The 16,686-nt window shown below is 31.3% G+C and overlaps 1 protein-coding gene across 4 annotated transcripts in view; it reads left to right on the forward strand.

Annotated features, from left to right (window-relative positions):
* The window catches only part of LOC115874717 (CTL-like protein 2), a 58,693-nt gene that overhangs the window by 15,816 nt on the left and 26,191 nt on the right, over positions 1-16,686 (forward strand). For 2 of the 4 annotated variants that reach the window (XM_030889963.1, XM_030889966.1), the window contains exons 1-4: positions 10,592-10,829; positions 13,117-13,239; positions 13,306-13,469; positions 14,489-14,645. In XM_030889963.1, the coding sequence (XP_030745823.1) occupies positions 10,790-10,829; positions 13,117-13,239; positions 13,306-13,469; positions 14,489-14,645 (484 nt within the window). In that variant the 5' untranslated portion in view covers positions 10,592-10,789. Of the gene's footprint in view, positions 1-10,591; positions 10,830-13,116; positions 13,240-13,305; positions 13,470-14,488; positions 14,646-16,686 lie in introns of those variants that run through there. The other 2 variants (XM_030889964.1, XM_030889965.1) reach the window with 1 other exon arrangement.

Below are 16,686 nucleotides of genomic sequence, written 5' to 3' on the forward strand. Positions count from 1 at the left end.
TTTTTTCTAAAGCCTGTCATTTTTGATATATGACACCATATGGAAACCATAGTTGGCCATGACTTCATAAAAAGCGCCATTTTTTAAGCTTTTTAGCGATATAAGCTATAATATGTTTTCTTCGAAAAATTACTGAGTTATAGTCAATTCTTATCATTTTTAAACAATTTCACTTAGTTAGCCATGGAAACAAGTTTAATCGTCTTTGCTCTCATAAATGTGAAGCTGTCAAATCCAATCTTTGTAAATTAAAATAAACAAAAATTGTAAATATGAATTTTTCAAATGAAGAAAAACGTGTAGGATTATTGGTTCAACCTTTCTTGGCCATACATTTTCGAGGATACGTTGACCGGTGAATGTTACGTTTTTTATAGAAGGGTTTTCAAGACATGTTAGAAAAATTAAATTTAGTTATAGCCAATTCTTATCTTTCTTGACTAATTTCACTTAGATTGCATGGTATTCTTATTCTGTTATGATTTATAACTTATAAAAAGTCAGAATATATTACTTAACGGTTCTTTACAATTTACATTACACAAACTAAAACTTAAAAAAATAATATCACTACATACACTTTAAGTTATTTTAGAAAATGTTCAAAAAATCCTCCATTGTTTTGAGTTGCATCTTTTTAAAACTGAATTACTACTTATTCTCATAGAAGAACCGGTCGGCTTAATTAAACTTCGAGTGCCTCTCTTAATTCATAAGTTCTTTTGTAAACCCTTATTGTTAACTATACCGTATAAAAAAGTCTAAAATGGATAGGTCAGGTGATCGAGGAGGCCCATGCAATTAGTCTACCTCTTCCTATCCCTGCGTTTGTATAATTATTGTATAAATAATTTTTCAAATTTTTTTCATTATGAAGTGTGGGGGGTGGTGTGTCATACTGAAAGTCATATTGGAACCGCTCTATTGATGCGCGAGTATCTACACGCTTTTCTTCATTTGAAAAATTCATATTTACAATTTTTGTATAACATAATTTACAAAGTTTGGATATGACAGCTTAACATTTCTGGGAGCAACGACGATTGAACTTGTTTCCATGGCTAACTAAGTGAAATTGTTTAAAAATGATAAGAATTGGCTATATCTCAGTAATTTTTCGAAGAAAAGATATTATAGCTTATATCATGAAAAAGCTTAAAAAATGGCGCTTTTTATGAAGTCATGGCCAACTATGGTTTCCATTAAAAAAAACATATGTTTGTGTCATATATCAAAAATGACAGGCTTTAGAAAAAAACGGAGGACACGGTCTCATTAAGGATGTGATTATCTACAACTTTTATCTGAAAACTTTTTGTCTAAAATAGCTTGTAATGGATTTAGAGACAATTTTTTAAATAGCCGAAATTGTTTTTTTCGAAATATCTAGTAAGCCATGAACTTTTTCAAAAATCTGAAAGGCGAATATTTATTGTATTGTATATAACCCACAAAACTGCAATTCTTTCCTCATTTAACCGACTCTCTATCTCCAGTAGATTTCGATATACCCATAGAGAACATCGTAGGAAACTCACCCTGTATACTTTAGTCTTTTAACGATCATATTTTTTTTGTACTAAGCAGAATGTCAATATCAGAATGTTATATTTCCGTGTTTGCTATATATTTTTTTTACGAAATATGAATGTTATTTGTACCTTGTTTCGTCTATTTTAAAAAAGCTCTTTTCCCATTTTATATTATATATACATTTCTCATTCTGATAGCCAATCCCGAGATCCCGGGATTATAGGTTCCTATCCCGGGATTTCAAAACGGGATTCCCCCCAATGCCGAAAATTGGAAACCCTTCACATAACGTTTACTCTCTGTTAGCTTTAATCTTTTATCAAGATTTAGTTGTCAATAAGAAAAAAATCTAATTATAATATTTTTAAGTATACCCTAATTAACAAAAGAAGCCTACACGTATACCTGTAAATATTTAAACAATGAAAAATATATCAGTGAATCATATTTTATCTTAAGTAGTAAAGTACCTAGCAATAAAACCAAGATTAGTGGAAAGGATTGTCATTAACAATATTATACATACAGGATGTTTCAAAAACATGTGCCATCTCTCGTGTGCCATTCTTCACGTAAAAATAAGTTTTATTTTTTCATATCAACATAGGTCCGATTCTGTTTTGTTTCGTAGCTACAAGGTGTTAAAGTCCTAATATTTTTTCCATTTATTATAATTTTCTTCCAAGTACTTTTAGCGTTTCGAATGATATTTTAAGGGTAAATGTTACTATTTACATAAATGCGACATATGAATGTTGCTTTTTTTCCAAAGTCCTAAAAACCAAAAGGTGTTTCTATTGTAATATCATTTCGATTTCATTTTTTCAGAAATTGTTATTAATAGAATTTTAATTAAAGTCATATTTTATGTTGTTTTAAAATGTTAAAGAAGTACAAAATTTATTTGTTCATTTCTACGGAAAGTGTGATAATAGTTAGGTAAGAGTTAGGTGAAAATGTGATACTTTAACAAATGAAAAAAATATGTCGTTAATGGAAATTAATAATAACCATCTATACAAAGAATGAAATCTAAATGATATTACCATAGAAACGCCTTTTGACTTTTAGGAACCGTTAGGGACTTATTTTTAGAAAAAAAATCAACTATATTTTCCGGGTTCCTCGCCTGTTTTCTCTAAAAGGCTATGGAAATTTGGAAAAGTATAAAAGGGATTAACCATTTCAGAACACACAAACATTTTTATGAAGAATGCATTTTTCTGAAAATGTCAATAATAAAAAGTTTTTTCCTCTTGTACAGACAATACAGAGATATACTGTATAATAAATAAGTAGTCCATAGGTGTGTATATCTGGTTGTCTAAGATTAAACGTATGTTTTACTAATGTTTAATTGCCAATTTAATAATTTTATCATTACATAGCTCATAATAACATTACAAATAACTCATAAGTCATAATTTTTAATGTTCTTTTATTTAAATAAAAAATTATTTTTCAAATTGATGCGTGGGAATTATCTCAAATATTTTGGAGGACATTTATTAATGATGCCTGTCCAAATATTCCAGATAACACCAAACCAAAAATTGATTAATATTTTTACGCCGTACTCCATAATTTCATTTAGTAAATAAGATACTGGTTGGCACAAAAATAAAAAAAATCAACTTTCAAACAAATAGCAATTTTTACTTTATTTATAAATCATCTTAAACGCAACATTTCGGTTTGTTTCGGTTAACTGGGTCTACTTGACTATTATCACACTTGACTAATATCGCAGAAATTGACTAGTATCATTGACTTGCAATATAAAGGTAGTCTTTGATAAGGGCATCAAAGAAGGTTACCTTTGAATTTGAATAGCTATTATTTCCGCTATTATCGATGTTCTCAAAAATCGCCAATCTGCTCACCGTGGTACTTGTCACTTACTGTCATTACTCGCTGACGAGTATTTGGCACGCATCAGAAGATGGTTACGCAAGGCGTTTTCTTTGATGACATTTTCTGGGACTCAAAAGCCCGATACGTGATGTTATCTGTCTTCCGCACTCAGGACATTCAAAAATCTCATTACTTTGTTGCCTCTTTACTTTTTGGTTGTCGCTGTTAACTGAGTTTACAATTCTTCTTCATTGCGTTCTATTGCGCGCTGCTTCCTCCCACTGTTTCTGCATGCTTATCCCCTTTAAGTGTTCATGGAAAATATCCTTGTACCTTTTAAGTTGTCTACCTGGTTTCCCCTTACCGTTTACAAGCTCACCGTAAAGAAGAGGTTTCTGTAGGCGGTTAGACCAGCCCACCTTAAGCGAGATTTCGTCATCATGACTTTAGCCTTCTCCCAACTAGCTTTTTCAAGGATCAATATGTTTGAGACATGGTGGTACCATTTGATTCTTAACAGGTGTCTCTGTTGCAATTTGTTTAATGCGTTCGTGTGCCGGCGATACGGCACCCAGGTTTCGCTTCCGTATAAAGGCGGATTCTCACGACTGGCGTACTTGACAAATATTTGTTATTGGAATATACTTGCCATGTCGTGAGAACGGGTTCCTTGGTCACTTGTCGCGTCCCCACTCTCTGTAGGTAAATATAGCCCGAGTCAAGCGATTAATCGTACACTTGCCAAGTATACTTGGCCAGCCTGGGCCAGCCTTGTTTACACTTGTCGAGGCGCAAAAAAACGACTGCACAAATAATGTTACTGTTATAGGGTATGTCCGATTTATTTCCGGATCGTAGTGTTTTTCGAGTTAATTGTGGATAATTTAAAACGTTAAAACAATAATAGATTATGTAATATCAAATTTACATTAATAACTTCAATATTCGTTTTCACAGCAATAAATGGACTGGACAAATAAAGACTACACGGAAAAACCAGATATGTCACATTTTCATAGAAATTAAGATACAACTTTAGACAAATGTTAACGTCATTCGAAAAAAGAAAGCAATAATACGCTTAGTCCCAGAGATATTACAGCTTGGTTATTTTGCCGTACAAAAGAAAAACCACAGTAGTCCACGCGTAAATGGCAAAAACCAGAGATGTACTTACGCATGGGCGACAAGCATGCATCTTGCAATTAGTATTATATTATTAAAACAAGGGATATTACAGAAAATAAACGTCGAAAATCAAAAACACAAACAAATTTATTCCGCTCGAAACTTGCCGAAGCTTACAATAAACAACAATAATCTCGACTGACCGAAAAACATAGATGAATCAACAAATCTCTCAAAAACATCATCTGACACGATCGATAGAAAAATATTATCCTTATGTAACAATCTTAAAGGTATACACATACGTAATTAATTTATGTACGCATATACGGAATATTTTTTTCGTTATCAATATGGTTATAAATTTATGTATGGTAATAAAAACCTACTTAAATATAAATTTTCAACAAAAAAAATAATAGTTTAGATTTAGGTTTTATACAACCTTTAATTAATTGAACATCTCTGGTTTTCTGCTGTTTTGTTTTGCATTTTGACTATTTTTTTTAGATTATCTATTTAGATTTTTATTTCAATATTTCAGAATATGGCGATAATTCACAATATTAATAATTCAGAATTGGTAGTAATATAAATATTTTTCTAATTATTCAACCGAAAATAACATATTTCCTTAAAAACACTAAATTGCATTTTTCTCGGCTCCAATTAAAACGGACAAAACTGGGTTTTCCCGTGTAGTCTTCAAATGATGTTGTTTTGGAATTTATGGATTTATACGAAAATGAGCCCTTCATATGGATGGCCAAACATAAAGAACATAGAAATCGTATTGCAGTGTACAGTAAAAGAACTTAAAAAGAAAAAAGAATCACTAGCAACGACAATTTCGGGACGACCAGTATCCATCGATGCGACTATACTGTTTACTTGGCAAGGATTGTAGGGGTACTTGGCAAATACGCAAATATTGGCGTACTTGCCAAGTACACTTGCCAATGTAGTACAAAGTGGGGATTGGTGGGGATACTTGCCAAGTACGCAAATATTGGCGTACTTGTCAAGTACGCCAGTCGTGAGAATCCGCCTTAACATAGTGGGGATTATTATTGCTCGGTACACTGCAAGTTCCTTTATGTGTTCAAGAAAATGCTGTCTTCTAATTTCCAGAATGTGTTGGATTTCTGTGCTGGATTTCAAAGTCGATATTGGCCTTTTCCCAAATGAAATTGCCGAGGAATTTCGCTACATATTCAAATAGTTCTTCTCCGATGTTTATAGCATTGTTATTATTTTCCGGGAGTTTTAGCCAAAGCCGCATATTCCCCATACAGCACATCAAATCACATTTACGATGTGTTTACATTATTAGATGTAGACACAGGGTGACACAATTCCCCCGATGTAAATACGCTACGTTTACACATTGTAGTTCAACACGTATGCACAAAGGTTAAACGTCCGCCTCACAATGTAGCCACAGTATAGCATTTACGTATTCACAAAGTAAGGGATACACAGTGTGCCGTAGAATACACAGTGCTTGTGTATTACGTTTAAACTATGTTTACACATTGCAGTTGTGACTACCGCGTGTATACGTATGTATTTTGCTTCGTATATACATCTAGTGCTAGATAAAACTACTTCTTATGAACGAATTTAGGAAATAATAAAAGTTTTGATGCCTAACTTTTCGTTTTTTTTAAGAAATATTTATTCATTGATACCAATTATATCTTTTTAGAACGAAAATTAGGAAGGCAAAACTTTGTATTTTCCAAAAGTATCTCGATCGTAAGTTCAAGAGAAGTAGCCTTAAAATTGTTCCATTATTGTTTTGTATTAAATGTATCTACCATTCTTATTCCATAAAATGGATTAAGTGGTTAAAAAATTAAATTATTACATTTCTTTATATCATGAAACGCAATAGCGCAAATAACACAATAATAATAATTATTTACACTGCAGAAACCAGAAGTAAGAAAACACTGTAAAAGAACAGAATTTGTATCAAAATGTATTAAAAATATAAGTACCTAGTATAACAACATACTAAAATGGTAAACACTGGTATATCGCCACGATTTGGTGAACCTCGTTTAGCCATTTTTTTTTCTCCTTTCTTCCCTCCAAGCAGTTGGTTTGTTAGCATACTCATTCATCGAGCACTCTGTTGGACTTTGTTGTATTTTATTTGCAGATTAACAATCTCACCCTTAAATTTTATATGAAACTGATTATTGAATATTAAACATATCTGTATATTGATCCATCAATAACTTACCGAATATCAGTGTAAGAAGTTCTGAAGTGTTTAAATCTTTCTTTCTCTGGGCCATTTAGAATTTTATTATTTCCAAATTTAAAAAAAATATATTGCAGAGCTAACCTCTTTATCATTATGCGAGAATATTTGGAGTTTTCATTCATTGGAGTCGAAATTTGGTAAATTGGGTATCGAGTAAGGGAAGAGCCGCTGCTATAATATTAATAATACTCTTAGGAAGGTGTAACAAGGTAATTAAAAACTTGTGCTTACCTTAAAATCTCTTTTAAACTACACACAAATAGAACATTTATATAGAGCTTCCGAATGATAAAACAATAATGGCTGCTAACACATACCACTCCTAGAAAGGAGAAAGGAGAGACGACACATAAGATACACTTGGTCAGTGTATCTACGCTGAGGCTATCCGCGCGTGCGCACACCTCCATTTCATGCTAGAATGTAGACACAACAGTACACTATTATTATACAAAGTGTTTATATAGATATTTATATTATGTGTATACGTCACATTTTTACAAGGTGTGTACTATAGGCACAACTATGATACGAAGTATCACACATACATATGACTTATACATTGTATGTCTCATATACCGAGTCAGATTTCATCATTTTAATAATTATTTGTTACGTTAGAAAAAACTCTTTAGAATCTTGAGTGCATACGGTATACAACTAGTAAACACTGTATCACACAATTCTGTCAATATAAACCTGCGTGTATCTCATATGTATATGTTAGAACTAGATGAACAATTAGGTTCACTTTAACATATGTTGTTTCTCATGTGTCTCCCTTGTAGAAACGTAATTTCATTTGGACGTGCTGTATGGGTCAGGTATATATGTATGTGTTTAGCATTTCTTGTAATTGCAGTTTTTTGCAACTATACAGGATGGTCCGAACTGTATTTCGGAAACTTTGACAGCATATTTTGCAGATAAAATAAGTAAAAAAGGTCGTAGAAATGTATGTTCTAAAATGCTTAGTTTCGGAGATACAGGGTGTAGAAGTTTCATTTTTATTTCGATTTTTTCCAAATAATTTCTGAAGCATCGTCAATATATGGATGAAAAAGGGAGGTTTTTGACATGGGAAATTTGATTTTGATGTCACTATGACTCCTACTTGTAGAGGGCGCCACCTACATATTTTTTAACTGGTTTGAAGAGTAATAACTTTTCGTCCGTACCTTTTATGTAAAAAATGTCTCTTGGTAAAAATCGCTACGAGCAACCGTTCTCAAGATATTTAGAGTGGAAATAGTCAATACATATCATTATTGATAAAATATAAACATAATATATGAAGGGGGGGGGGGTTAGAATCATAAGGGTCTAAGTACATCTGACATTGTTTTGAGATAATTAAAGTTAAAGTTGATTGCTTATTGTAAATTCTGCATGAACGCATGAAATGATTGTTGCGTAAAAGAATACAGTTCATGTAACTATTTCATATACCGTTTGCCACAGACTGAAAAAAACTGTATTTAACTAGTTTTAAGTCACTTGGATCCATATGCTTTTGACAATTTTGATCAATTTCTGTCAGGAAAAAAGGTATAAGTCGATTTTTTATAAGAATAACTAACATTTTATTATACAAAAAAGGTATCAAACAATACAACACGAACTTTAGCCGAATAATTCTAATTTTCGTAATCCGACATCACACTGTCTTTGCCTTCGTCCATTTCTGGACTTTCCTCAACTTCAACCATAACCGTCGTCTGATTTTGTTTTTTGGATCTTTTGTTTGCTTTTGCCTCATGGGGCATAGTTAAATAAAAGTCATGATGAATAGGTGGAATAAATGGTAGAAGTTGGGTTAGATGTTCCCATTTTATGTACGGAATCTTCACTGGAGTTGGATATAAGGGCTCGAATACTTCGTTATTTAGCAACAAAAATGGTCTTCCCCTTTTAAGCGACGAGCAATTCTCGCTTTGACACATAGGAACAAAAGGTGTTCTTACTTTACTATACAAAAAAGCAAAGAATTTCTATTTTTTGAATTGGAACCAGACTATCTCACGCGACTTTATCGGTTTCTTTTCAACATCCTTTTTTGGGTCAATCATTATACTGTTAAGATGTTGAAATGAAACAAAATCAGTTTTTTGCATTTCATAAACAGTAAATTTTTTAGATGTTTTTTTATAACTTTAGTCCAGTCCTCTGGAACAAGAACGGTTAATAAAGTTTTCTTGGCTTTCTCAATGCGGGCAAAAGAGCGATCGCAGTCCATATATGAATGTCCAATTTCAAAAAACTTTTGATCTATTTTTTCCAGGCTAGTAGCTTGGACTAAATACATAAACAACTTCGCAATATTTTTGTTCTTGTTCTGGCCCTCACATTGATCACTATAACATATCAAATGGGTAACACTTTTAAGAAGACTTTTGACATACTAAAAATAATGGTTTATAGAGTATCTTTATAATACTGTTTTATAAAACTCACCTTAAGTAAACAGAACCTATTTCCTGTGAACCTCTCTGAGCTATAGTTTCATTCCAAATAAACATCTGTGAAATTCCAGTAATCATGTCATGGTAATTCATGCTAATTGTACGTCCACAACTGGTCGTAAATAGTATACCTTGCTCGTGGTAACTACTGGTATTGGTAAAGTATTTTTGCAAATCAAAGCAAAACACTCGAGTCTTTTCTGGATTTTGAATCCCATACTCCACAATCAGCTTTTTTGGAGTTTTAACACTTTCAACTTTTCTTAGATGTAAATCATATTCTGTTTTATACTGACCTTCAGAGTCTGTCCGGTTTCTTATTAAATTGGTTAACCGGCCAAATTGGTAATAGTCACTTACCGGAATTGTTTTTCTTCTGTTTACTCTTTTTAAAACACACAAAATATCAGAAAAACACAAGAGCCGGTTTGCACGCTTCAATTATATTGAATCTATGTGACAAAACTTTGCAAACAATTTGGGAGTCAAGTGCGCTTAGATCCCTTTGACACTAAGAATAAATGCGATAAAACTTAGTAACTTTTTTGCCCGGTTAATAGATGGCCCCAAACGTCCCAGAATCACTTGGATCTCTTTGCTACCACACAAACACTACATTTAACTTTGGAAATATGGATCTAACTTATATTTTTAAAAAATGTCACTTAGACCCTTATGATTCTAACCCCTTCATATGTTGAGGTATTTGTCTGAAATGATAAATTTGGGAATTTCTATTTTTTTTTTAATTAATCATAAATTTTTCTTCGAAAAAATGGCGATAAAACAATTTTTGTTGAACTTTTGGCACAAAAACATTTCACATTTATGAATTAAAGTTGATATAATTATATACAGCCTGCTAAAAAATTCATGAAAGTAGGAACTAAAATATAACATTTTAAACTTTACCAAAAATTTATCCGTTGCGTTTTTTTGGGCATATGAGAATATTTATCATATATCATTATAGATTTTTTTTCTATTTCATAAAATAGGGATCAAACAAAATTAAACTGATGGATTTATTGTGAAATCTGGTAATGTGGAGGTAATTTTCAATTTCGTTGGCGCGACCGTTGTTGGGCCAACCAATTTGGACGTGTATGGCCCGCTTTAGTAATGTATGACTATATCGCTTATTCTTTGATTTTTCGTTTATTGAACAATAGGTAAATGAATATAATATGTAATAATAATAATACCTAATAATAGCTAAGAAACCCGTTTTCTAAATTCTTATCAATTTTAATCCTTGATCGAACATTTTTTCCAATAATTCATCTCGTTTATTAGTAATAATTATTAACAATAATTCCAAAAAAAGATAAGAAAGATAGGCAGTGTCAAATTGGGGAGCTACAGCGTCAGTATACCAATATAAACGTAGTCGTATTAATTATACCTCTAACTTTTCCTAATTATGTTGTAACACAAAAAGTAAATAAGCCTTGCTTGTAAAGTCTCAGTTTGTTTTGTGATTAGTATTGGTTGATATTTAGTGAACGAATGCTGTGCGTGCGTGCGTTTGTGCGTTATGCAGGACCAAATTGATGAAAGAGACGATTTTCGGAACAGTGAGTTTTTGATTATCTTTGTGTTTTATCTAATAATTATTTTTATCGCAAATATGTGGGTGTTTGGTAGATTATTTATATTATTTGTTTCTAGTTTGTTTGAACACATAATACTTCACATAACGCGTATCCTTTTATTTACTTAAATCTTTTAATATGAATGACGAATCAATATTAATCGACTAGTGAAATAAAACTACCTAAGTAACAAAAATAGTACGGGTCTACAATCTGTATTACATAAAAATAGACGCCAGTTAGAATTAATTTATTCTAATAATAACTAATATATCTTGAGCTTATTTATAAAATGTATCAATAGTATTTTGAAGATATGAATAATAATTTGTTAATATGGAAAATTTTGAGGGACTTTATGTTTTTTTAATTTATTTTCTGTTGAAATTTAAGCGCGGACAATTTTGAAACAAAGCAATGATTCAATGGACATACATATGTATATGTGCATATTGTAGACCATAATAAACTAATTATATCTATGTTAAATAATACTGAGACATTTTTCCGTATGTTTAAACTGTGTATAAATTTGAATGCATTTTTAAAAACTCCTATTGTTATCTAGAATATGTTCTTTTTGATTATTTTGCTTAAGCCGGATTCAAACGACTCGTGTAGGTACCTACTTGGGCAAACATTAGATGTTGACATACAGGGTTCGACGATAGTGCGTCGGGCATCTGTAGCTCCTATAATAAAAAAATATTAAGTTAAAAAATTATTAAGTTAAAAAAAATATTAATTACTAAGTATTATTTTTTTTAAAAAAAGGCTGAAAAATACAGGGTGGTCCGAACTATATTCCAGAAACTTCGGCAGCATATTCTGCAGATTGAAATAAGTAAAAATGTTCGTATAAATGTATGTTCCAAAATTCTTAGTTTCGGAGATACAGGGTGTAGAAATTTAATTTTTATTTCGATTTTTTCCAAATAATTTCTGAAGTAACGTCAATATTTGTATGAAAATTGGTGTCTAGGAGTTTTTTGACATGACAAATTTGATTTTGATGTCAATATGACTCTTACTTATAGAGTGCGCCACCTACATACTTTTTAACTGGTTTGAAGAATAATAACTTTTCGTCTGTACCTGTATAAAACTACTGTGTTAAGAAATGTACATTTACGATGTTTTTTATGCAAAAAAGGTCTCTTGGTAAAAATCGCTACGAGTAAAAGTTCTCGAGATATTTCGAATCTAAATTATCAATACTCTGTCATCATTGACATAAATTAAACACGTTGACAAAATAGTTATTAGACTGAAACCATAAATTTGAAATGTTTTTGTGTCAAAAGTTCAACAGAAACTGTCTTATCATAAAATAAAAAGTTCCCAAATTTATCATTTTAGTCAAATAACTAAACTAATCTACTCAGCATGTTTATTTTATGTCAATAATGACATGTATTGACTATTACCGAATGGTAATAGTATAAATATCTTGAGAGAACGGTTGCTCGTAGAGATTTTTACCAAGAGACATTTTTTACGTAAAAAATAATGGAAATGTATATTTTTTCACTCAGTAGTTTTATACAGGTACGGACGAAAAGTTATTATTCTCCAAAACAGTTCAAACGCATGTAGGTGGCGCCTCCTACAAATATGAGTCATATTGACATCAAAATCAAGTTTCTCAAAAACAGGTCAAAAAGCTCTCAGACACCAATTTTCATCCAAATATTGACCTTAACTTCAGAAATTATTTGGAAAAAATCGAAATAAAAATGAAACTTCTCCACCTTGTATCTTCGAAACTAAGCGTTTTAGGACATACATTTATAAGAACTTTTTTACTTATTTTTATCTGCAGAATATGCTGCTGAAGTTTCCCGAATACAGTTCGGACAACCCTGTATATATTTTTTAATTATTTATTAATATCTCTGAAATTATGAAAACATATTTAATAATATCTTATGATTATGTTAAGTGATCAGAAAGGAAGCCAAAAATGATCCCGATCCATTCACACTAGAATTTCTAGAATGAAAAACAGGAAAGTGTTTTCATGTTTTCAGCTATTCCAAAGTTGAAAAACTGAAAATTATGCATTTCCGCATAAAATTTTTCGTGACTTTCTATTTGGAAAGGCTTCCAAATACTCAATAAACAAATATTTTTTACATAACTGATTTCAAGTAAAGGAAAGTTGAGCCTTCGATCATATATAATTCTTTATTGTATATAGTTTCTTAAAACTTGCTACATTATAAATATTTTATATACCAATAAGTAATAAATCATTAATTATTTATAGGACAGCCTATAGAATACGATCCATACTTTGACGGACCTACAAAAAAACGATCGTGCACTGATGTCATATGCCTGTTACTATTTTTGGTTTTTCTTGGCTGCTGGGTCGGGCTAGGAGCATGGGGTAAGATCGCCAAACCTTTTACGGAATTTTAACGTTCGCTGTGTTGATTTTTATTTTTTATATCAGCTATTAAAAAAGGAGATCCATCACTTTTACTGGTACCCACAGACTCCAACGGCCAGAGATGTGGTTTGGATTCGGCCGTACAGGACAAACCCTATTTATTCTTCTTCGATCTTACGAAATGTTTCGATTTGACAACCGCTTTTTCAGGATGCAATACTCCTCAGGTATATATTCTATACGGGTGGTCCGAACTATATTCCGGAAACTTCGGCAGCATATTCTGCAGATAAAAATAAGTAAAAAAGTTGGTAGAAATGTACGTCCTAAAATACTTTTAGTTTCGGAGATACAGGGTGTAGAAGTTTCATTTTTATTGCGATTTTTTCCACATAATTTATGAAGTAACGTAAATATTTGGATGAAAATTGGTGTCTGGTAGTTTTTTGACATGAGAAATTTGATTTTGATGTCAATATGACTCTTACTTGTAGAGGGCGCCACCTACATATTTTTAACTGGTTTGAAGAGTAATAACTTAGTCCGTACCTGTATAAAGCTACTGACTACTGAGTAAAAAAATACACAAATCGCTACGAGTAATGGTTCTCGAGATATTTGGAATTGAATTTATCAATACCTGTCATCATTGACATAAATTAAACATGTTAACTAAATAGTTATTATACCGGAATCATAAATTTGAAATGTTTTTGTACCAAAAGTTCAACAGAAACTGTTCACAGAAAAATTTATTATTAATTTAAAAAATAAACATTTCCCGAATTTATCATTTCAGTCAAATAACTATCTACTCAACGTATTTATTTTTTGACAATAATGTATTGACTATTTCCATTCTAAATAAGTATCTTGAGAATTGTTACTCATAGCGATTTTTACCAAGAGACATTTTTTACGTAAAAAGTCACGAAAATGTATACCTATTTTTTTCGCTCAGTACTTTTATACAGGTACGGACGAAAAGTTATTACTCTTCCAGACGGTCAAAATACATGTATATAGCGCCCCCTACAAATGGGAGTCATATTGACATCAAAATCAAATTTCCCATGTCAAAAAACTCCCACACATTAGGACATACATTTATACGAACTATTTTACTTATTTTTATTGCTGCCGAAGTTTCCGGAATACAGTTCGGACCACCCTGTATATGTTTTATATTTTCTTTTCGAGAAATGAACTCGTTATAAATGTATAGAGATTATTTATATTCTTTTAGGTTTGCGTTAAGAGCTGTCCTGATTTTGTATTTATAAAAAATACTGAATATGGAAATAATCTAACACAAGTATTGCCATATTGTAGTTATGATGTCCAGGATAGCAATAGCTATGATGAAAATAACTGTCCCACATGGGTGGTTCCTAGTGATTCATGTAAGTACCATAGCAACAAAACACTTAAATAATATGACAAACAAGGAAATAAGTTTACTATAATTGAAACGTTTGTGTTTTGCCGCAAATGCTTCAAATCTATTGATTAGTTATAGGTATGGTTTTTTATTTGTTAAATATATTAAAGAAATACTATATAGGGTGATCAGAATTGTATTCGGGAAACTTCGGCAGTATATTCTGCACATGTAAAAAAGTTGTATAAATATATGTCTTAAAATGCTTCATTTCGGAGACACAGCATGTAGATATTTAATTGAAAATTTGATTTCGATGTCAATATGACTGCTACCAAAGATAATTTTACTACGAATGGATAACCCACGTAAATGGGATTTGTGTGAACTATAATATTCTTTGCTGCTACTACTTGAGGAGCACCACCTATATGTTTTTTCAATGTTTCACAGAGCAATCTCTTTTCGATCGTACCAGTATAAAACTACTGAGTGCAAAATATACAGTATTTTTTTAATCTTCAAACCAGTGATACTGATATCTAAATTGAATTTATCATGTCAAAAAACACAAAAATATGGATCTTAGTTACCCACATCCAAATATGAAGATTAGTTCAGAAATTACATGGAAAAAATCGAAATATAAATGAAACTTCTAGACCCTGATGTATCTTCAAAACAAAGCATTTTAGGAGAAAGTTTTATACGAACTTTTTTACTTATTTTTATCTGCAGAATATGTTGCCGAAGTGTCCCGATTTCAATTCCGACAACACTGTGTATCATAAAATACCGTATGATCGAATAAAAACGGCGTCAGCGATGGCTATGAAATGAAGGTCGCTGTCACTTTATATGTAAATTTATATGGGAAATATCATCGATCTACTGGATGCCGTTTTTTTCGATCATACGGTACTTATAAATAGGTTGTTAAGATTATTTCAGGAGCAGACTTACTAAAAGCATTTTGTCCATTTTTTAAAGATTTTCAACCATAGGTGGCAATGCAAATTACATATACAGAGTTCCAATATTATGTCAGAAAAGACGTTCTGAATTCATTTTATCCCATAGATAAAGGAAATAAATTTAGATTGGAAAGCCCGTCAAAATATATAATTGAGTTGGGTCGCGATCGTTGTACGCGATCTGGCACTGCTATAGCCGTTGCTAAGAATAACCGCAAACAATAACAGAAATAATTTTCTCTTGTCAAAGTCAGATCTTTAAAAATTATAAAATCTTTTAAAATTTAAACCGCCCTCATTGAAAAAACACCGAAAAGTGTTTAAAGCGTCCATTCTCTAATTATTGCTATCTTGTGAGTTTAATTTAAATTTTATTTACTTAAAAAGCTGTGTTGTTAACTGCAAAGACCATCGTGGATCGTGGCATCGTCGGTTTCCAATGTTTCATATGTATTTCATACATGTCCTTATACAGGGTTGTTCACCACATACGACACGGAGCATTGTAGCCAAACGATTAGATTTTTACAAATTGTAAGTTTTGGGTTCGTTAAAGGACTATTAGAGTTACAATTTAAAAATATTTTTCAAGATACAGAGTGTACCAAATAAATAAAAAATATCAAAGTTGTATTTTTTTAAATGGAACACCCTATATATTACTGCATTTTTAGTTTCTAAGATTAAAATAAAGGTAAATTTGATTAAGGTTTATCATACTTAAACCTTACCGTTTTTGAAATATTTTCAATTTTGTGAAATTGCAATATAAATTTTAAGGCTTCATTTCTCCGAGGGTATCAAAGTTTTTAATACTAAATATTTACTGAAGTTTATTTATTGATGAGTTATTGTGTTACAATAATAAAAATTATACTACCTTATACAGAGTGTCTAAAAATTTATTTTAAATAATTACTAGCTTTAAACGGCAATAACTTGTTTAATTTAAATGGAACACCCTGTATATTTTATGAGAATCAGATGCACAATTTAATTGTCCATCAAATTGTATTATACCACTTTTTACCTATCCCTTGGAGTTCTCGTAGAAAATGCATTTCCTTATAATTTAGACCTCATTTATCA

The sequence above is a fragment of the Sitophilus oryzae genome, unplaced genomic scaffold (genome assembly GCF_002938485.1).
Source record: "Sitophilus oryzae breed Bouriz unplaced genomic scaffold, Soryzae_2.0 scaffold_1297_pilon_pilon, whole genome shotgun sequence".
Classification (NCBI taxonomy): domain Eukaryota; kingdom Metazoa; phylum Arthropoda; class Insecta; order Coleoptera; family Curculionidae; genus Sitophilus; species Sitophilus oryzae.